Consider the following 22,571-nt stretch of genomic DNA (forward strand, 5'->3'; position numbering starts at 1 on the left):
TATAATACTGATACTTTTGACTAAATACTGCTGATTACTTACTTGCTTTATCTTTGTTTGCCATTGCATTAATTCCAATATTGTCAAATTTTGATCCTGCATTTTCATCAAGTAGACAACCAAACTTTTGAAAGAGAACAAAAAATGGTTAAAGTGACATCAAGTAAACCAAATGTAACAAAATATTATGAAACTAGTTGACCAGAATAACACATTCATGAAAAAACTGTTCAGTGAAGTGCAGACTGTTGCAGTGATAATTGTCATCTTTATGCAGGTAGTTTGAAAAGGACACTGTAGGACATACCTCCTCTGCTGCAGCAAACATGTCACCATCATTCTTAAAACCCCCTTTCCGTTTCTTTCCTGCAACAATGCATACAGATCATATGAAAAACAACTCATTGGGAAAAATCTTTAGCTTCAGTTGCAAATTAATTATAATCCACATACACTACAATATACATCTTTAAAGATAACCTCTAAATATCTTATTCATCGTTCACTGAAATAAGTTTAAAAAAACAGAACAAAGCAAGAAATAATTGTTTTAACTCAGAACACGAACTTACAATGACTTGTTTCACTTCACAAAATTATCTACTTTTCCCATTGATCTACTAAGAGGATAATATAACTTCATGAAATAAATTTAACTTCATACAAAATATGCAGGATACAAGAAAATCTGCCAAGTTAATACACATCTATTCTAGTTATAGCACAATCCTGATTTTTATGTGTTAGTGGTGATATCTAGGCAAAAATTTCAACAGTGGTTTGCCGTTGCCTTCTGTTGCCGCAGTGCTTATCTAACTAGAGCATTTGACCTCTACTGGTGTTCCCAATTGGGAATCATACACTAGACATCGCCCAACCTTTACTGTTGTACAAAGACAATTCTCCACCAAAGCTTGGAATCCGTCTCCCTGCTGCCGGAGACTTCAGTGATTTTAGGTGACACCACCACCATTGGTCTGGTTATTTTTCTGGCGCCAAACATTTGCCATAGACAGAGCTCCTTCAGTGAGACAGGGTGCACCCGGACCTAAGCCCTAAGTGAAGGCGGAGTTGTCTTGGGCAGTAGAAGCTATGTAATCGCTATTGGCTTTTCCTGATATTTAGTCAGGACCCAACCACCCCATACACCCCATAGTCAATCATGGAAAGAAACAAAAGAAGGAAACCAGACGACAGCGTGAGTGGGGTTGATTCTAATCAACAGAACAACACCTCGCACGGTAGGGGTAGTCATGTGCTGCAGGTGACACCAGACTGTCATCCAGAGACTGTAAGCAATAGGGAAAGGCTAAGGGTAGCAACATGGAACATCCGTACACTTTACCAGAAAGGAAAGTTGGACAACATATTAAATGAAATGAAAAGGTTGGAAGTTGATATCTTAGGCCTGTCAGAAATTAAATGGACTGATAGTGGCAAATTCATTAAGAATAGTTCTCTGATGTATTCTGGAGGTCAACAGCATATGTATGGAATATAAAAACGCAAACACGAGGAATTCTGCAGATGCTGGAAATTCAAGCAACACACATCAAAGTTGCTGGTGAATGCAGCAGGCCAGGCAGCATCTCTAGGAAGAGGTACAGTCGACATTCCCGGCCGAGACCCTTCGTCAGGACCAACTGAAGGAAGAGCTCGTAAGAGATTTGAGAGGGGGAGGGGGAGATCCAAAATGATAGGAGAAGACAGGAGGGGGAGGGATGGAGCCACGAGCTGGACAGGTGATTCGCAAAAGGGATATAAGAGGATCATGTGATAGGAGGCCCAGGGAGAAGGAAAAGGGGGAGGGGGGGAAAAACCCAAGAGGATGGGCAAGGGGTATAGTCAGAGGAACAGAGGGAGAAAAAGGAGAGAAAGAGAAAGAATGTGTGTATATAAATAAATAACTGATGGGGTATGAGGGGGAGGTGGGGCAGCAGCAGAAGTTAGGGAAGTCAATGTTCATGCCATCAGGTTGGAGGCTACCCAGATGGAATATAAAGTGTTGTTCCTCCAACCTGAGTGTGGCTTCATCTTTACAGTAGAGGAGGCCATGGACAGACATATCAGAATGGGAATGGGATGTGGAAATAAAATGTGTGGCCACTGGGAGATCCTGCTTTCTCTGGCGGACAGAGTATAGGTGTTCAGCAAAACGATCTCCCATTCTGCATCAGGTCTCGCTAATATATAGAAGGCCACATCGGGAGCACCGGACGCAGTATATCACCCCAGCTGGAAGGACTGTCTGGGGCCCTGAATGGTGGTAAGGGAGGAAGTGTAAGGACATGTGTAGCACTTGTTCCGCTTACAAGGATAAGTGCCAGGAGGGAGATCGGTGGGGGGGGGATGGGGGGTACGAATGGACAAGGGAGTCGTGTAGGGAGCGATCCCTGCAGAAAGCAGAGAGTGGGGGGGGGGGGTAAGAAGTGCTTAGTGGTGGGATCCTGTTGGAAGTGGCGGAAGTTATGGAGAATAATATGTTGGATCCAGAGGCTGGTGGGGTGGTAGTTGAGGACCAGGGGAACCCTATTCCTAGTGGGGTGGCAGTAGGATGGAGTGAGAGCAGATGTGCGTGAAATGGGGGAGATGTGTTTGAGAGCAGAGTTGATGGTGGAGGAAGGGAAGCCCCTTTCTTTAAAAAAGGAGGACATCTCCCTCATCCTGGAATGAAAAGCCTCATCCTGAGAGCAGATGTGGCGGAGACAGAGGAATTGCGAGAAGGGGATGGCATTTTTGCAAGAGACAGGGTGAGAAGAGGAATAGTCCAGATAGCTGTGAGAGTCAGTAGGCTTAAAGTAGACATCAATAGATAAGCTGTCTCCAGAGATAGAGACAGAAAGATCCAGAAAGGTGAGGGAGGTGTCGGAAATGGACCAGGTAAACTTGAGGGCAGGGTGAAAGTTGGAGGCAAAGTTAATGAAGTCAACAAGCTCAGCATGTGTGCAGGAAGCAGCGCCAATGCAGTCGTTGATGTAGCGAAGGAAAAGTGGGGGACAGATACCAGAATAAGTTTGGAACATAGATTGTTCCACAAAGCCAACAAAAAGCATATGTATGGAGTTGGAATTATTTTAAACAAACACGTATCAAAATATCTTCTGGGATATTGGGCGATATCCGATCGGCTGCTCTTAGTTAAATTAAGGAACCCTTTTAACATTAGCATAATCCAAGCCTACGCACCAACAAATGATGCGGACGTAGAGGATATCAACAAGTTTTATGAAGATCTCGACAGTGCTTATGAGCAATGTAAATCTCAGGATATAAAACTAGTCATGGGAGATTTTAACGCCAAAGTTGGACAGGAAAGGGTTGATAACATCATAGGACCCTTTGGATTAGGGGAGAAAAATGAAAACGGAGAAAGGTTTACTGATTGGTGTGTCAGAAACAACCAAGTGATCACTGATACTTGGTACAAGAACCATGCAGTAGATTGTGTACTTGGATTAGCTCTGGAGATAGAACAAGGAATCAAGTAGATTTCATTACCATCAATGAGTGGTTTAGAAATAATATCACAAATTCTAAAGCCTACCCGGGAGCAGACTGTGGTTCAGATCACCATCCAGTAATAGCTACCATTAAAACAAAATTAAAGAAACTGAAATGTGGGAAAAAAGAGAAAGTAGTATATGTTGGGAGAACTTAAAAAAGATAGCATACTTAAGCAACAATTCAAGACAGCTGCAGAAGAACACCTCAACGAAAACGTAACAACACCTATTTGGGACAGATTTAAATATGCTATACAGCAATCAGTAGAGGAGATAATCCCAGTACAAGAAATCCAACACACCAACAAGGGGTGGATCACTCAAGAAATTCTATGATCTAATGGAACAAAGAAGGTTAGTGAAGAATAATGAAGTGCTATACAGAGAGCTAGACAGACAGATCAGACAATTGTACAATATTGCAAAGGGAGAATGGCTGAATCAAAAATGCAATGAAGTAGAAGGCCATATTAACAACAGCAAAGAAATGCACAAGAAAATTAAGGAAATTACTGGAATTAAGAAAACCTCCTCTACAGGATGCATAAGATCAGCAGACGGATCCATACTAACAGATCCAGATAAAGTACGTGAGAGGTGGATTCAGTATATAGAGCAGCTGTTTGAGGATAATACCCCCAGATATTAAACACCCTAATTCTGGCCCACCTATTACCAAAGAAGAAATACCTAAAGCAATGAAAAGCATGAAACATGGTAAAGCCACTGGACCTGCTGAAATTTCAGTGTAAATGTTACAAGCCCTAAAAGATCTGGGCATATCTATTCTGTTTGAACCGTTTAATGGCATATATGAGTCTGCTGTATTGCCTGACGAGCTCTTGAAATCAGTATTTATAATTCTGCCAAAAATTCCTGGAACTATTGACTGCGAAAATTATAGAACAATCAGTTTTATGAGTCATTATAAAAAATTCGTTGAGAATTGTTCTGAGTCGAATTAAAACCAAGTTAATACCAGAAACTTCTAAACTGCAATATGGGTTTATTGAGGATAGAGGAACTAGGAACGCAATTTTCATACTATGAATGCTTTCAGAAAGGGCAATTGAATATCAAAATGATGCCTTTTTATGTTTTATTGATTTCACTAAAGTATTCGACAAAGTGCAACATGAAAAATTATTTCAAATTCTCGCTAAATTAAACATTGACGGAAGGGACCAACAACTGTTTCAAAACTTATATTGGAACCAAACGGCGGCAGTAAAAATTGATGATAATATAAGCAGTTGGACTAAAATTCAAGGAGGAGTTAGACAGGGATGCGTTGCCTCACCAGAATTATTTAATATCTGTAGTGAAATGATACTCAGAGAAATAGATGGATGGGATAAAAACTGGGGGTGTTAACATCAACAATATAAGACATGCAGACCATACCACCCTAATAGCAAGTGCTGCAGGAAACCTACAAATCCTCCTGGGCAAAGTAGTACAAACAAGTGCAGATTTTGGTCTAACCATCAACTGCAAAAAAACCCCCAAATGTATGGTAATATCAAAACAGCAGGATACTCCCAAATGCCAATTGTACATCGGTAACCAAGAGATTGAACAAAGGACCAGCTTTAATTACCTTGGTAGCTTTACATCACAAGATGCTAGAAGTAGAGAAAAAAAAATTGCCATTGCCAAAACCAACTTCCAAAAAATGAAACCCATTTTTAGCAACAGACACAGTTCTATAACAACAAGGCTTAGGCTACTAAAATGTTACATATGATCAATCTTGCTGTATGCTTCCAAAAGATGGACTATAACACCAGAACTCCAAAGAAACTTAGAAGGAACAGAAATGTGGTTTCTTAGAAGAATGCTAAAAATATCATATAGAGATAGGGTAACTAATGAGACAGTACTCCAAAGTGCCCAGACAAAAAAGATCTTTAATGAGAACATTAAATGAGAGGAAACTTAAATTCCTGGGCCATGTCGTCAGAAAGGGAGAAATAGAATGCCTTACATTACAAGAGCGTATGCCTAGGAACTGTGGAAGAGGAAGGCAAAGAAGAAAATATATGGACACTGTGAAAGAACTAACAGATCTAAGTGTGCGAGATATCATTGACACTGCGTGGGATCGTTCGATGTGGGAAAGCCGTGATCGCCCAGGCGTGTAACGCACAAGGCACATGAAGAAGGTGATATCAAGGACATTAGCAAATTGTATTTTCCTAAAAGTTTATGACCATGAGATGCAGCAGTAGAAGTACGACATTTGGCCCATCGAGTCTGCTCCATCATTTCATTATGGCTGATCCATTTCCCTCTCAGCCCCAATCTACTGCCTTCTCCACTTATCCCTTCATGCTCTATCAACCCCTGCCTAAAATACACACAATGAACTGGCCTCCACAGCCGCCTCTGGCAAATTCCATAGATTCACCATTCTTTGCTAAAGAAAAACTTTCTCATTTCCACTCTAAATGGACATCCCTCTATTCTGAGATCTGGTCCTAGACTCCAGCACAAGAAACATTCTCTCCACATCCACTCTACCAAGGCTTTTCAGCATTTGATAGGTTCCAATGAAATCACCCCTGATTCTTCTGAATTCCAGTGAGAAGAGGCCCGGAGCCATCAAATACTCATATGATAAGCCTTTGAATCTCAGAATCATTTTTGTGATCCTCCTTTGAAACCTCTTCAATGTCAGCATGTTCCTTCTTAAATAAGGAGCCCCAAACAACTCTCAATACTCCAAGTGAGGCCTCACCAGGGCCTTCTAAAGTCTGAGCATCACATCCTTGTTTTTATATTCTAGTCCTCTAACATTGCATTTGCCTTCCTCACCACCGACTCAACCTGTAAAATAACCTTTAGGGAATCCTGCACAAGGACTCCCAAGTCCCTTTGCACCTCAGATTTTTGAATTTTCTCTCCATTTAAAAATAATTACTCTTTCTGCCAAAGTGCATGACCACACACTTTGTGACTTCTTCTACCAAAAGTTATAATACCAATGTATCGTTCAATTACTTCCTGTTACAAACTCAACAGGGTAATATGCCAATATTTAAATGTAATTACCCACCACTATGTGCTGATCTTAATCTAGGAGTGCTAAGCAAAACGTGATGCAAGTAGCATAACATGATTTGTGTGTGAAGCACAATGTTTTAGTGGAGTTCTATACAGTAAGAGAAAAAAATAAAGTTGTAACTAGGGGTTCAGACAAATGTGGATTTCAGAAAATTGGACTGTTCATTCATTTTAGCTGAAAGGATCAATAACGGTGCTAAGTGGTTCAAGATTCAGACCGCAGATAGTTATTCAGCTGATGAGGACAAGATAAAGGTTAGTATTGATACACCACACAGTCAAATAGCAAGTATTCACCCCTATAAACATTATGGTAGTGATGAAATAGTGTTTGAGAAATGAATTTGGTAATGAAGTATAAATCAGAACAATTCTTTCAAGCCTTTAAGTCTTGTAATACAAAACAGTTTTTATACCTTTAACACGTGTTGAAAAATCCAAGTCTTCACCTTTTTTCCTTTTGCCAGGCTTATTACTTTTCTTCACTGCCGGTGCACTGTCGACCTCTGTACGTGAGCATAAGCATTGCATAGCATTTGGTTAAATTACATTACAAAGTGTCTATTCTGATCGCAGAGCATGGTATTCAATCAAGTCATAGAGAAGTACAGCACAGAAACAGACCATTTGGCCCATCTAGTTCATGCTGAAACCAGTTAAACTGCCAAATCCCATTGACCTGCACTGGGACCATAGCTCTCAATACCCTGACTATCCATGTACTATCCAAACTTATCTTAAACGTTAAAATCCAGCTTACATGCACCACCTGAACCAGCAGCTCATTCCACACTCTCACGACCCTCTGAGTGAAAAAGTTTGCCCTCATGTTCTCCTTACATTTCCCACCTTTCATCCTTAACTCATGACCTCAGGTTGTAGTCCCACCCAACCTCAGTTGAAAAAGCCTGCTTGCATTTACCCTATCTATACTGCTCATAATTTTGTATATCTTGATCAAACCTCCTCTCAATCTTCTACATTACAGTCCTAACCTAATCAATCTTTCCTTATAACTCAGGTCCTCCAGATCTTGCAACATCCTTGTAAATTTACTCTGTACTCTTTCAACCTTGTTTACATCTTTCTTGAAGGTAGGTGACTAAAATTGCGCACAATACTCCAAATTAGGCCTCACCAACATCTTATACAAGTTCAAAATAACATCCCATCTCCTGTACTCAATACATTGATCTACATAGGCCAATGTGCCAAAAGCTTTCTTTACGATCCTATCTACCAGTGTCACCACTTTCAATGAAGTATGGACCTATATTCCCAGATCCTTTTGTTCTACCACACTCCTCATTCAGTACGTAAGGCCTATCTTGATTGGTCCCACCGAGTGCAAAACCTTGCATTTGTCTGTAGATGTGAACTTCTCATTATTCAGGACATTCTCAGAGACAGTTACGTAAAAAGGGCTAGAAGGATCACTGGGGAGCTGAGTCACCCCAACCACATACTGTTCCAGCTGCTACCATCTGAGAAACGGTATTGCAGCATTAAAGCCAGGACCAACAGGCTCCGGGACAGCTTCTTCCACCAGGCCATCAGACTGATTAATTACTCTGATACAATTGTATTTCTATGCTATATCGACTGTCCTGTTGTACATACTATTCATTACAAATTACTATAAATTGCACAATTGAAACGTCACAAAGATTTTTACTCATGAATGTGAATGTAAGAAATAAATTCAATTCATTAAATTCTATCTGCCATTTTTCCAGCTGATGCAGATCCCTCTGCAAGCCATGACAGCCTTCCTCACTGTCCACTGTCCACTACACCCCCAATCCTGGTGTCATCACCCAGCACAGATCCCTGCGGCACACCAGTAGTCACAGACCTCCAGTCAAAAAGGCAACCTTCTATAACCACTCTCTGGCTTCTCCCACAGAGCTGATGTCTAATCCAATTGACTACCTCATCCTGAATGCTGAGTGACTGCATCTTCTTGACCAGCCTCCCACGCTGGACCTTGTCAAATGCTGTACTAAAGTCCATGTAGACAACATCCACTGCCTTGCCTTCATCCAGTTTCCTGGTAACTTCCTCGAAAAATTCTGTAAGATTGGTTAGACATCATCTACCTTGCATGAAGCGGTGCTATCTATCCTTACTCAATCCATGTCTATCCAAATACTTACATATCCGGTCCCTTAGAATACCTAACAATAATTTTCACACAACTGATGTCAAACTCACCAGCCGATAATTTCCTGGTTTATTTTTAGAGCCTTTTTTAAACAGCGGAACGACATTGGCTCTCCTCCAATGGTCTGGTACCTCCGCTGTTGCTAAGGATAATTTAAATCTCTACTAGGGCCATGGCAATATCAGCACTTGCCTTCCATAGGGTACAAGTGAACACCTCGTCAGGCCCTGGGGATTTATTCACCCTGACTTGCCTCAGGCTAGCAAACACCACCTCCTATGTAATCTGTACAGGGTCCATGAAGTCGATGCCTCTTTGCCTTACTTTTATAGACCCTGTGTCCATCTCCTGAGTAAATACAGATACAAAAAAAAAATTTAAGATCTCCCCCATCTGTTTTGGCTCCACACACGGATCATCATCATGATCTTCCAGAGTCCAATTTTGTCCCTTGCAATCCTTTTGCTCTTAACATATTTGTAGAATCGCTCACAATTCTCCCTCACCTTGTCTGCTAGAGCAACTTCATGCCTTCTTTTAGCCCTCCTGATTTCTTTCTTAAGTGTTCTCTTGCATTTCTTGTACCCCACAAGCACCTCATTTGTTCCTACAACACACACAAAATGCTGGTGGACAGGCAACATCATTTGTTCCTAGTTGCCTATACCTGCTAAGCACCTCCTTTATTCTCTTAGCATATATGTATAGGCATCCGTTAGTCTCGTGAGACCATGGATTTGTGCCTTGGAAGGTTTCCAGGGCGCAGGCCTGGGCAAGGTTGTATGGAAGACCAGCAGTTCCCATGCTGCAAGTCTCCCCTCTCCACGCCACTGATGTTGTCCAAGGGAAGGGCATTAGGACCCATACAGCTTGGCACCGGTGTTGTCGCAGAGCAATGTGTGGTTAAGTGCCTTGCTCAAGGACACAACACACTGCCTTGACCAAGGCTCGAACTAGTAACCTTCAGATCACTAGATGATCGCCTTAAACACTTGGCCATGTGCCAGCACAATTCTCTTAACAAAGCCCTCAATATCTCTTGAAAAAGAATGTTCCCTACACACTTGTTATCTTTAACTTCTACCCTGAAAGGTACATACAAGCTTTGTACTCTCAAAATTTCACTTTTGAAGGTCTTCCACTTAAGTACACATTTGCCAGAAAACAGTTTGTCCTAATCCACACTTGCCAGATTATTTCTGATACCATCAAAATTGGCCTTTCTCCAATTTAGAATCTCAACCCATGGACCAGATCTATCTCTTTACATATTTACTTTGACACTAATGGCATTGTGATCTCTGGATGCAAAGTATTCCCCAACGCAAACTTCTGTCACCTGCCCTGTCTCATTTCCTAATAGCATATCCAGTACTGCACGCTCTCTCGTTGGGACTTCTATGTACTGATGAAGGAAATTTTCCTGAACACATTTGACAAACTCTATGCCATCTAGTCTTTTTTCCAGTATGGGAGTCCCAGTCAATATGTGGAAAGTTAAAATCACCTACAATAACAATCTTAAGTTTCTTGCAACAGTCTGCGATTTCTTTACAAATTTGTTCCTCTAAATCTCTATGATTGTTGGGTGGTCTTCTGCATACAGCCCCATTAATGCAGTCATACCTTTCTTATTTCTCCATTCCAACTCAGTAGAGTTCTCCAGTCTTCCTGATGAAGCACTGCCATGACATTTACCCTGACTAGTAACACCACCCCTCCTCCTTTAATCCAGGTATTGATCCATGGCCTGAGCCATCCGCCTTCCCTATGATACTTCTTGCATTGAAATATACGCAGCTCAGGACACTAGTCACACCATGCTCAACCTTTTGATTCGTCTTTTCGGAGGTTACCATTATCTGTTTCCACAACTTCTCCACTAACTGTTCTGGCACTCTGGTTCCCATACCCCTGCAACTCTAGTTTAAACTCCACTGTGCAGCATTAACAAACCTTCCCACTAGGATATTAGATCACCCCCCCTCCCCCCCCCACCAGTTCAGGTGCAAACCACCCCTTCTGTACAGGTCCCATCTTCCTTGGAAGAGAGCCCAACGATCCAAAAATCTTATGCCCTCCCTCCTAACCAACTCCGTAGCCACTAATTAAATTGTATGTTCTTCCTAGTTCTGGCCTCACTAGCACATGGCATGGTAGCAATCCTGAGATCACAACCCTGGAGTCCTGCCCTTTAATTTAGCACCAAACTCCCTGAACCCCATATGCAGAACCTTGTCACTTGTCCTACCCATGCCATTAGTACCTATGTGGACCATGACATCTAGATGTTCACCCTCCCACTTAAGAATGCTGAGGACTCGATCCAAAAAGTTCCAGACCCTGGCACCCGGGAGGCAACATACCATCTGGGAATCCTGTTCTTACCCATAGAACCTCCTTTCAGCAACTCTAACTAATAAATTCCCAATCACTGCAGCGCGCCTCTTCTCCCCCCTTCCCTTCTGAGTCACAGAGGCAGACGCAGTGCCAGAGACCCAAACGCTGTGACTTTTCCTGTTAGCTCAATCCCCCTGACACCATCCAAAGTGGAATACTTGTTTTTGAAATGGGATGGCCACAGAGGTACCCTGAACTGGCTCATGAACCCCTTTCCCCTTGCTCACTGTCACTGAAAAGGTAAATTGAAAGTTTGAAATTGTTACTTGAAACCCCACTTAAGGATTTTGTAGAGTTGAAGGTAGAACTGCTATTTAGTTTTCAACAGATGAAACACCTGAACACACTAAGCAAATCTTTTAATATCTTTTATTTATGAGAGTGCACATGAACTTAAAAGCTGAGGATATGTTAATATTCTTCCTCTCCTTGACAGCTGGCTAATATTGTGAACTGGCAATATTATTGAATAGCGCTGAATATACAAATAGTACCTTCATCATCCGTATCATTCAAAAATAGACCAGCATCTTCTCCCACAACTTCACCAAAGTCTTCCTCCTCCAAGCTTCCTAATGACACTTCTTCGTCATCCAGATTATTCACATCATCATCATCGTCATCTGAATCTGAATCAACTTGCTCATCAGTTTCCTTTGATGATTTTGGCTTCATATTACTGTTAACATAGTAAATATTTTTTCAGTTAGTGAGTGATTCTTTAAAAAATCTCCAATGACAACAACCACAAGTCTTAGAAATAAGTATTGGAAATTGCCTAACGAGAAAACAATTTGCTGTTGGTTTTTCTTCCATGTTCTTAAAGTATAGCAAAACACTTTCTGCTTGGTATTTCTATTTGTATGATGATTACAATCTCCTCGATCAAATTAAATACATGAAGTTACTGCAGGTGTTGGAATATGGGGCAACTTCTGCAGTGGATTATGTAGTATTTACTTATTTATTGAGATACAGCACAAAACAGTATCTGTGAGAGCCGTGGGAGTCGAAATTGTTTCAGGTCAAAACCTGCACCAGTTCTAAAACTGGAGAATGCACACAGCAAAAAGGAGAGAGACAGAATAGAGGAACACTATAGATGATTGATGGATTGGAAGAAAGTAGGGCTTCCCAGGTAACCATATCATGTTTATTTTCTCCCTAGAGGCGCTGTACTTTTCTGTTTCAAATTATTTAGTTGTTTTCCATTTAAAAGTGATTACTACCATGCAATCTTTTGTGCCCACTCTATTTTCTCATTTCTCACTATCCTGTCTTCATCTGGAACTTAACCTGGTTGTTTTCTTATTTTTCCAGCTCTGGTGACAGGTCCTCAAACTGAAACATTGGTTCTGTTGCTCTCCCACTGATGTGGCTTGACCCATTGAACACTTTCAGCATTTACAGTTTTTGTTTTGTATTTTCCAGCATTTGCAGTGTTTTGCTTCAACAGATAGGCTTAAACCAAAGAGCACGTAATAAGCAAAAGGACAAACACTCTCAAAGAAAACAGGTTGGTAGATTGAATTATGCAATATTACCTTGCAAAATCTAAACTGTCTTCGATGGTTTTAAAATATTTATCTCCTTCAAGGGAATCTGCAAATGGTAAGTGGCATAAGTGTTTAAAACTTTTCACTTTTGACTTGTACAATGGAATCAACAGCTGATAGATCATTTTGAGAGAAGCAGTTTTTATATATAAGCACAATTCATAATTCCACACATAAATGCTCCAAGTTTTTTACTGAACCTATATAGATTAATAAGGTTTACCTAGCAATTGTTCAAACTCATCATCATCCACATCTTCCACAGCTTCTTCGCCTCTGTGAAATCTTTGTGATTTTTGCAATGCATCAAGCTTTTTGTAATACCTGAATAAGGTTCATGTGTAATAATTAGAAATTTCAAACATCACATGTTAATTTTCTTAAAATAATCTTCAGTTTTGCCACTCTGATCAGAAAGAATTCAGATTCAAAATGATGTTAATCTCTGTATTCAACCTACCCCACTTGGACCCAGTTTAAGCTACTGGAGCACACTGAAAGCCACTGCTAAACCAGAGGTGTACAAGGTAAATCACTGCTTTTCATTATTCACTAAAATCTAACCAAAATTATCTCTAAATTATGGATTGTTGAATGCATTTTAATCTGCATACAAGGAATGGTTCACCAGAATGAGGCATTAAGTAGTAATGAAACACAGGATACAAACTGCCTTGAGAAACTAACAAAAGACTCCTGTTAAAATGTAAAGGTCTGTTGCTCATGGTACTGTGAAATACAGGCAAGGTAATTAACTTGTCAATTGTGACTCAGTGGTACTATAATATGCAAGTAAGCAAGCTGAGAGTTCATTTTCTACTTCAAAGACTTGTGCAAACATATTTAGGCTGGCACTCCAGGGCAACATTGAGGGAACATTACACTGGCAAATGTTCTGTCTTTCAGGTAATGTGTTAAATTGTGTCATTATTCTGATCAGGGAAAGGGAAAATTTTCCCAAATCCTAGCCAATATTAATCCCTCACCCAAAGGTTTCAAAACTATTTAGAGTCATGGAGGCATTGAACACTACAGCACAAAACAGGCTCTTCAGCCCATCTAGTCCCATCAACCTGCATCTGGACCATGCTCCCCATACCCCTCCCATCCATACCCAAATTTCCTTAAATGTTGAAATCAAATTCACCACTTCTGCTGGTAGATTGTTCCACTCTCACCACCCTGAGTAAAGTTCCCCTTAAACTGTTCACCTTTCACCACAAGACCTCTAGTTCTAGTCTCACCCAACCTCAGTAGAAAAAGCCTGTTTGCATTTATCCAGTCGAGACCCCTCAATTTTATTTCCCTCTATCCAATCTCTCCTCATTCTCCTATGCTCGAGGGAGTAAAGTCCTAACCTAATCAACTTTTCCTTATAACTCAGGTCCTCAACTCCTGGCAATATCCTTGTAAATTTTCCCTGTACTCTATCTTATTGATATCGTTCCTGTACATAGGTAACCAGAACTGCACACAATACTCCAAGTCAGGCCTCACCAGCACCTTATACAACTTCAACATAAAATTCCAACTCCTGCACTCAGTACTTTGACTTCTGAATGCCAATGTGCCAAAATTTCTCTTTTATGACCCTACCTACTTGTGATGCCACTTTCAAGGAATTATGGATCTGTATTCTCAGATCCCTCTGTTCTACCACACTCCTCAGTGCTCAACTGCTCACCATTTAAGTCCTACCCTGGTTTGCCTTCCCAAAGTATAACACTTCACACTTGTCTCATTTAATTCAGCCATGTTCAGCCCCTTTTTCCAGCTGGTCCAGATCCCACTGCAAGCTCTGACAGCATTCCTCGCTGTCTACTACACCCCTAATCTTGGTGTCAGCCACAAATTTGCTGATGCAGTTTACTACATTATCAACCAGATCATTGATATAGATGACAAACAACAACAGACCCAGCACCGATCGCTCTGGCACACCAATTGCCACAGGCCTCCAGTCAGAGGCAACCATCTACAACCACACTCTGGCTTCTCCCACAAACCCAAGTCTAATCCAATTAACTACCTCATCCTGAATGCCGAGCCACTGAACCTTCTCGTCCAACCTCCCATGTGGAAGTTTATCAAATTATTGCACTGCGTAAATTGACTGCTTGACTTACATTACAATAAACTACACATCGGGAGATACTGCAAATCATTCTATGATATTCTGAAGTAATGAAAGGTGCTTACATATTCAATTTTTAAAAAAAAAAGTTACAGAATAATACAAAGTCTCCCACTGTGAACAGTCTAAAGACTCTCAGGCATTCTTTTACTCATTTGCCTGCTGGTCCCTCCACATGTTGCGTGACAATGATTCTCTTCAGATACATTAACTATAGCACAAACATTATATAATCGAAACTTACCTGTGAAAGAATATTTCATCCACTGGGATCTGACTCTCCTCTTGTTCAATAAACTTCTTACTATTTACTGCAAACATTTAAAACCATATAGATATCAATAACATTCTCAATATCTTACTTTGGCACTAGGCTTGCAAAGTAGTAATTTCAAAAATCTCAATTTCACACCATTAAGATAACTCTTTGCACATTTTAAATAAAGCATTATTTAAGTAAATTTAATACATCAAACTACTAATGCATTTGCACTCGTGAAAGATGAATAACATGCAAGCAGATCAGATCATCATGGTCAGCACAGACATGGTGAGCCAAAGGACCCATTACTCTGTTGTACTTCTCGATCTGTGCTGTGCAGCAGCACCCAAGTGCAAGTACAGAAGAAGCACGGCAACACGTCTACTTTCTTAGAAGTAGAAGATTCAGCATGACATCTAGAACACTAACAAACTTCTATCGATGTGTGGTGTAGAGTATATTGACTGGCTACATCAAAGCCTGGTATAGAAATACCAATGCCTTTGAATGGAAAATCCTACAAAAGTAGTGGATACAGCCTAGTCCACCACAGGTAAAGCCCTCCCCACCATTGAGCACACCTACGCAGAGCAGTATTGCAGGAAAGCAGCAACCGTCATCAGGGACCCCTCGCCACCCAGGTCATGCTCTCTTCTCGCTGCTGCCATTAGGACGATAGTAAGGAGCCTCAGGACTCTCAGTGCAAGGTTCAAGAACGGATAGAACCCTTCAACCATCAGACTCTTGAATCAGTGGGGATAACTTCACTTGCCCACCACTAAATTGTTCCTACAATCGATGGACTCACTTTCAAGGACTCTTCATTTCATGTTCTTGATATTTATGGGTTATTAATTTATTATTAATATGCACTTATTATTATTATTTTTTTATTTTGTATTTGCACAATGTGTTGCCTTTTGTGTATTGGTTGTTTGTCCGCCCTGTTGGGTAGAATCTTTCACTGATTCTATTATGGTAATTGGAATTATTCAGTTTGTCCTGCAAGAAAATGAATCTTAGGTTTGTATATGGTGACATATATAGTCGGACTTCCGCAACCGCTGGGGTTTGGTTCCGCGGACCCTCCGAGGATACCAAATTCCGTGGATGCTCAAGTCCCATATATAAAATGGTGTAGTATTTGCATATAACCTACGCACATCCTCCTGTATACTTTAAATCATCTCTAGATTACTTATAATACCTAATACAATATAAATGCTATGTAAATAGTTGTTATACTGTATTGTTTAGGGAATAATGACAAGAAAAGAAGTCTGTACGTGTTCAGTACAGATGCAACCATCATAGCTCTTCTGGAACGCTGACGCTGCCTCGGCCAATTCTCCCGTGATCTTTAAGTTCTTGAGGCTATAGCACTTTACATAGCTAGCCAGCCATCCCTTACTAGCCTTAAACTCCTTTTTATTTTCTTGGCGAGAGATAGCACTTTATGCTCCCTCTTAGCCTTTGAGGAATTGCTTTGATTGCTTAATTGCTTTTTAGGAGCCACTCTTTCACAGAAGCAAAGGGTGTACACAAGTAATTACTGAATGAGACGCGAGGCAAACAATGCTCATACGATGAGTGCTGGAGAGAGAACTGTTCTTTTTTCTGATCTCGATCCGCAGTTGGTTGAATCTGCGGATGCAGAACCCGTGGATACAGAGGGCTGACTATATGTATTCTGATAATAACTTTACTTTGAACTATGTTCTATGGTTTGATTAGATCTTCCATGCATTTAGAGCATGAAAAATACAAGACAGGGTTTATAGGCAATTATTTACTACAAGGCAAAACCTAACATCATGAATGGCTGTGATGCTTCACTCCCAGATAAGCTAAACACCTTTTATGCTCACATTGAAAGGGGGAATAAAACTACACCTGTGCAAATCCCTGCAGTATCTGAGACACTATAATCTCTGTCTCAAAGGCCGATGTCAGAACATCTTTCACAACGGTGAACCCTTGCAAATTGTCAGGCCTTGAAAATCTGTGCCATCTAACTGGCAGGAATGTTCAGGAACCTCATCAATCTCTCGCGGCTGCTGTCAGAGATTCCCACCTGCTTCAAAAGGGTGACAATCATTCAAGTGTCAAAGAGCAGGGTGAGCTGCCTCAATGACTATTGCCCCATTGTACTCACATCTACTGTGATGAGGTACTTTGAGAGGTTGGTCATGGCCAGAATCAACTCCTGCCTAAGCAAGGACTTGACCCACTGCAGATTGTCTATCGCCACAATAGGTGAACAGTGGTTGCAATCTGATTCTGATTCATCTTGCTGAGAAAGAATCATTAAAGTATAGATCACAGGAGCTCAAACATCAATTAGATCCGGCTTTTTGAATAAATTAAGTACTCTGTCCTACTCATATAAATTTTCCATCACATAGCATTTTATCTGATTACTTATCCAATCACTTTTAGAAAGTGACACACATCAAAGTTGCTGGTGAACGCAGCAGGCCAACCAGCATCTGTAGGAAGAGGTGCAGCCGACGTTTCAGGCCGAGACCCTTTGTCAGGACTAACTGAAGGAAGAGTGAGTAAGGGATTTGAAAGTTGGAGGGGGAGGGGGAGGTCCAAAATGATAGGAGAAGACAGGAGGGGGAGGGATAGAGCCAAGAGCTGGACAGGTGATAGGCAAAAGGGGATACGAGAGGATCATGGGACAGGAGGTCCGGGCAGAAAGACGGGGTGGGGGGGGGGATCCAGAGGATGGGCAAGAGGTATATTCAGAGGGACAGAGGGAGAAAAAGGAGAGTGAGAGAAAGAATGTGTGCATAAAAATGAGTAACAGATGGGGCTGACTCTCACAGCTATCTGGACTATTCCTCTTCTCACCCTGTCTCTTGCAAAAACACCACCCCCTTCTCACAATTCCTCCGTCTCCGCCGCATCTGCTCTCAGGATGAGGCTTTTCATTCTAGGATGAGGGAGATATCCTCCTTTTTTAAAGAAAGGGGCTTCCCTTCCTCCACTATCAACTCTGCTCTCAAATGCATCTCCCCCATTTCATGTACATCTGCTCTCACTCCATCCTCTCGCCACCCCACTAGGAATAGGGTTCCCCTGGTCCTCACCTACCACCCCACCAGCCTCCGGGTCCAACATATTATTCTCCATAACTTCCGCCACCTCCAACGGGATCCCACCACTAAGCACATCTTTCCCTCCCGGCCTCTCTCTGCATTCCGCAGGGATCACTCCCTACACAACTCCCTTGTCCATTCGTCCCCCCCCCATCCCTCCCCAGTGATCTCCCTCCTGGCACTTATCCGTGTAAGCGGAACAAGTGCTACACATGCCCTTACACTTCCTCCCTTACCACCATTCAGGGCCCCAAACAGTCCTTCCAGGTGAGGCAACACTTCACCTGTGAGTCGACTGGGGTGATATACTGCGTCCGGTGCTCCCGATGTGGCCTTTTATATATTAGCAAGACCCGACGCAGACTGGGAGACCGCTTTGCTGAACACCTACGCTCTGTCCGCCAGAGAAAGCAGGATCTCCCAGTGGCCACACATTTTAATTCCACATCCCATTCCCATTCTGACATGTCTATCCACGGCCTCCTCTACTGTAAAGATGAAGCCACACTCAGGTTGGAGGAACAACACCTTATATTCCTTCTGGGTAGCCTCCAACCTGATGGCATTAACATCGACTTCTCTAACTTCCGCTAAGGCCCCACCTCCCCCTCGTACCCCATCTGTTACTCATTTTTATGCACACATTCTTTCTCTCACTCTCCTTTTTCTCCCTCTGTCCCTCTGAATATACCTCTTGCCCATCCTCTGGGTCTCCCCCCCAACCCCTTGTCTTTCTTCCCGGACCTCCTGTCCCATGATCCTCTCGTATCCCCTTTTGCCTATCACCTGTCCAGCTCTTGGCTCTATCCCTCCCCCTCCTATCTTCTGCTATCATTTTGGATCTCCCCCTCCCCCTCCAACTTTCAAATCCCTTACTCACTCTTCCTTCAGTTAGTCCTGACGAAGGGTCTCGGCCTGAAACGTCGACTGCACCTCTTCCTACAGATGCTGCTTGGCCTGCTGCGTTCACCAGCAAATTTGATGTGTGTTGCTTGAATTTCCAGTATCTGCAGAATTCCTGTTGTTTACTTTTAGAAAGTGACTACTGAATCACCATTCCTCCATCATTTCAGGAACTGTATTTAGGGTCTTCATCGCCCACTAAATGCATAGGTATCTTTCATTCCACTTCCAACCCACATTTACTGCCAGTTACCTTAAACTTTATTTTTAACATTTTAGAATACTTACTTTCACTTAAAAATATTTGTGTTATTGCTTAAAATTATAATTTACACTTTTGCTATACTGATTGATATATTAGTTCACATGACTTTAGAAATATTAAATTTTATTTTATATCTAATTACATTTTTATTTAGATATCTACCTAGTGCAGAGGTGTAACTGGAAGAATATTTTGCCACATTGTAAAACTTCCTAAAGTTCCATGCCTTTTCCTCACAAACTGATGTTCAAAGCCCAAATTTACAGACATAAATGCTGTTAAGCTTTAGCAGGCACTGAAAATTGATGGGGCTGATATAAAATTAGTATATTATATTGGTATATAGTTCATTGGTAGAGCTAAATTAAAATAAATAAATAATGTCAGAGAGCTGTGTATCCATGACTTTGAATCGAAGCTGATGCAAAAGGAAGAAAGTGCATTTTAAATGCATTAATTCTAGCATATCCAAAACAAGACCACGCAATGTATTTTATTACTACTCATTTACTATTTAAATTACCTTGCAGTTTATGTGGATCACTGAACAGAAGTTTCTGCTTAGGCTGCATCACAATGCTGTCTGTATTCCCTGCGAAAACAAATCACACCATGAAAACAACACAATGTCATGAACTGAAAAATAAACAATAAAGGACAGAAAAAGATTGATAAATCCCATCAAGCTACAATAAATAAAATTCCAACAACTCGAAATTCAAATAATCATTTGGTAAAGATGTAGAAAACTTCAGGCAACTTTAAAAAGTTTAGGAAATTCCTTATTGACTGGAACAGATTAAAGCCATCACCTGGCGTGCAAATGAAAGAAATATATAGGCTTTGAAAAAGACACCTGGATGGGCCAGCCGGTGGTGCAACGACATCGGTGCCGGACCTGGGAGTGGAGGTTCCCGGGTTCGAAACTAGTCGGGTCCACCCCCGAGTACGCTTTCCATCCGTGCCAGGTTGAGTGTCGAGATCGCAACTCGACCTCATAAAATAAAGGGAAAATACTGCGAAAATGTCTGTGTGAGGAGTGGAGCGCCACACAGTCTCTCTCTCGCTCCGCGCCTTGTAAAAAAAAAAAGCCATGAAAAAGACATCATCACGGATACGCAGACACACACACACACGCACAGACGCGCACACAGGCACACGCCAAAAAAAAAGACACCTGGACAAATACTTTGTAAGTATGAATTCTTTCGAGATGTATGGTTACACAAAAATAATTCCTAATATCTATAAAATTTAGGGTAATAAAACATTAAAACAGGCCCTTCTGCCCACCTCTGTAAAATTATTGGTTTTTTAACAAAATGACAAGGTACAGTAATTTTAAGGTATTCATATACACTAATCTAATATATTACCATTGGTGAGATAGTCATGGTTTCCTCTGATCCGCTAGGAGACATCAGGACTATATGCTATGTCACTATACCATTCTTTGTATCATTATGCATTTTGTGTTAATTAATAAGATTCTTCAAACAATTTTACATAGAGGTTATCTTGTCCAATGAAATATATTAACGAATTTTAGAGTAACTAACCAACTGAAATACAAAAAACTATAAACCTCTTCTAAAAGTGATATAGTATGCAATACCAAAACATGGAGCTGTAGAAATACATACATTGCAAGTTCATAAGTCACCTTATTGATAGAATAACATGCATCATTTGAATAATGTGCAACAATAATTTATTTTGTTCAAATTACAGATGATGCTTACCTTTGCCTTTCTGCTGTTTGGGATTTCTGTATACGAAGCGATCAAGAAACCTCATTAACGTGAAATCCTGAAGAGGGTCTCCAGAATATTGGATGTGATTACCCTACAAGTAGATTATACAAGCAATGTTTATTTTTTCAACTTGTACAACAAATGCCAAAAAATAGGAGAGTGGACCACATGGTCTTTTAAGCCTCCTCTACCATTCAATATAATAATGGCTCATCTGCCCCAGGCCTCAACTCCTTGCTATCAGCTACCGATAGCTTTCAACTCCCAATCTTTTAATCATCTTTAACTATCTCCAATGATCCAAGGACTTAGCCAAGTGTATCTCCTCAGGACCACCTCTTCTGCTAGTATATCCTTTTAAAAAAAGATCAAAACTGTGCACAGTACTCCAGGTGTAGCATCAGCAGAAATACTTTTAGGTTTTTAAACTCCAAACCCCTTGCAATATAGCCAATGTGCAATTTGCCTTCTAACAGTTTGTTGCACTTTCATGCTAAATCTTTGTACTTCATGCACAACACCTAGATTCCCTGTACACCACTCTTTTGCCATCTCCCTCCATTTTGATAATAGTCTTTTGATTTGCCCTTACTGAAGCACATGACCCACAATTCTCTGGACTAAATTCCATTTGACATGTTTTTGGTCTCTCAATCTACATCCTGTTTCAGATTCCTTTGTTCTACCTCAATGCAGTTTAATGATCTGATTTGTACGAACAGCATGCAAGGCAAGTTTTTCACTGTACCTTGGTACATTGTGATGATGATAAACCAATTCTGATACCTACATTCAAATAACCTATTTTCATATCAACAGTAAAGTTGAATACATTATAGTCTGCTCCCCCATACTCATTAAAAAGATAGGAAATATTTGAGGGCCAATAACCCATCCTTGAGATACTCTGATAATTCAGCTTTGAAAAGATTCATTTATTTCACTTAGTCCTCTATAAGATATGCAGCCTTCAATGCTACCCTTAACAGCACAAGCTCTTATCTTACTCATCAACCTTTACTGCAAGAGGTTATCAAATACAGGAATTGGATCTAGTGCTTTCCCGGTGTATATGACAAATAAACACTTCTTGGTCTTCCAGCCAGGTATAGGCATTGATTTTAACTGATGTTTTGATGACAAACTTTGCCATCTTCATCAGAGATGATGCCTGGGCATATCTAATCTGACGGTGTTTATACCCCCATTGTTCGTCCCTTCTGATTGGTTAGTCCCATCCAATCAGGTTTACAACGTCCCATGCTGTTTACAATAGAATTCCAACACTCACTTACTGTAGTTTTATTTCAATTACTTCCTTCGCCAGGCGGTCCCAAAAGCCAATAGTGCAGCTTAGTAGTTTTGTGCTGTCGAAATCAATAATATGGCCATTGTGAATGCAATGTTCTTCTACCGTCAATTTTTCCAGGTAATCCAAATGGATACACCTCCTGTGCTCC

General features: G+C 41.0%; 1 protein-coding gene across 1 annotated transcript in view; it reads right to left on the reverse strand.

The window, feature by feature from the left end:
* The window catches only part of cebpz (CCAAT enhancer binding protein zeta), a 40,038-nt gene that overhangs the window by 579 nt on the left and 16,888 nt on the right, over positions 1–22,571 (reverse strand). The window contains exons 7-15 of the mRNA XM_072264890.1: positions 21,100–21,202; positions 19,881–19,949; positions 15,068–15,134; positions 12,913–13,013; positions 12,678–12,735; positions 11,628–11,812; positions 6,986–7,075; positions 308–366; positions 43–124 (exon numbers count right to left, since the gene is read on the reverse strand). Coding sequence (XP_072120991.1) covers positions 43–124; positions 308–366; positions 6,986–7,075; positions 11,628–11,812; positions 12,678–12,735; positions 12,913–13,013; positions 15,068–15,134; positions 19,881–19,949; positions 21,100–21,202 — 814 coding nt within the window. The remainder of the gene's footprint in view (positions 1–42; positions 125–307; positions 367–6,985; positions 7,076–11,627; positions 11,813–12,677; positions 12,736–12,912; positions 13,014–15,067; positions 15,135–19,880; positions 19,950–21,099; positions 21,203–22,571) is intronic.

This window comes from Mobula birostris, chromosome 8 (assembly GCF_030028105.1).
Source record: "Mobula birostris isolate sMobBir1 chromosome 8, sMobBir1.hap1, whole genome shotgun sequence".
NCBI classification, from domain to species: domain Eukaryota; kingdom Metazoa; phylum Chordata; class Chondrichthyes; order Myliobatiformes; family Myliobatidae; genus Mobula; species Mobula birostris.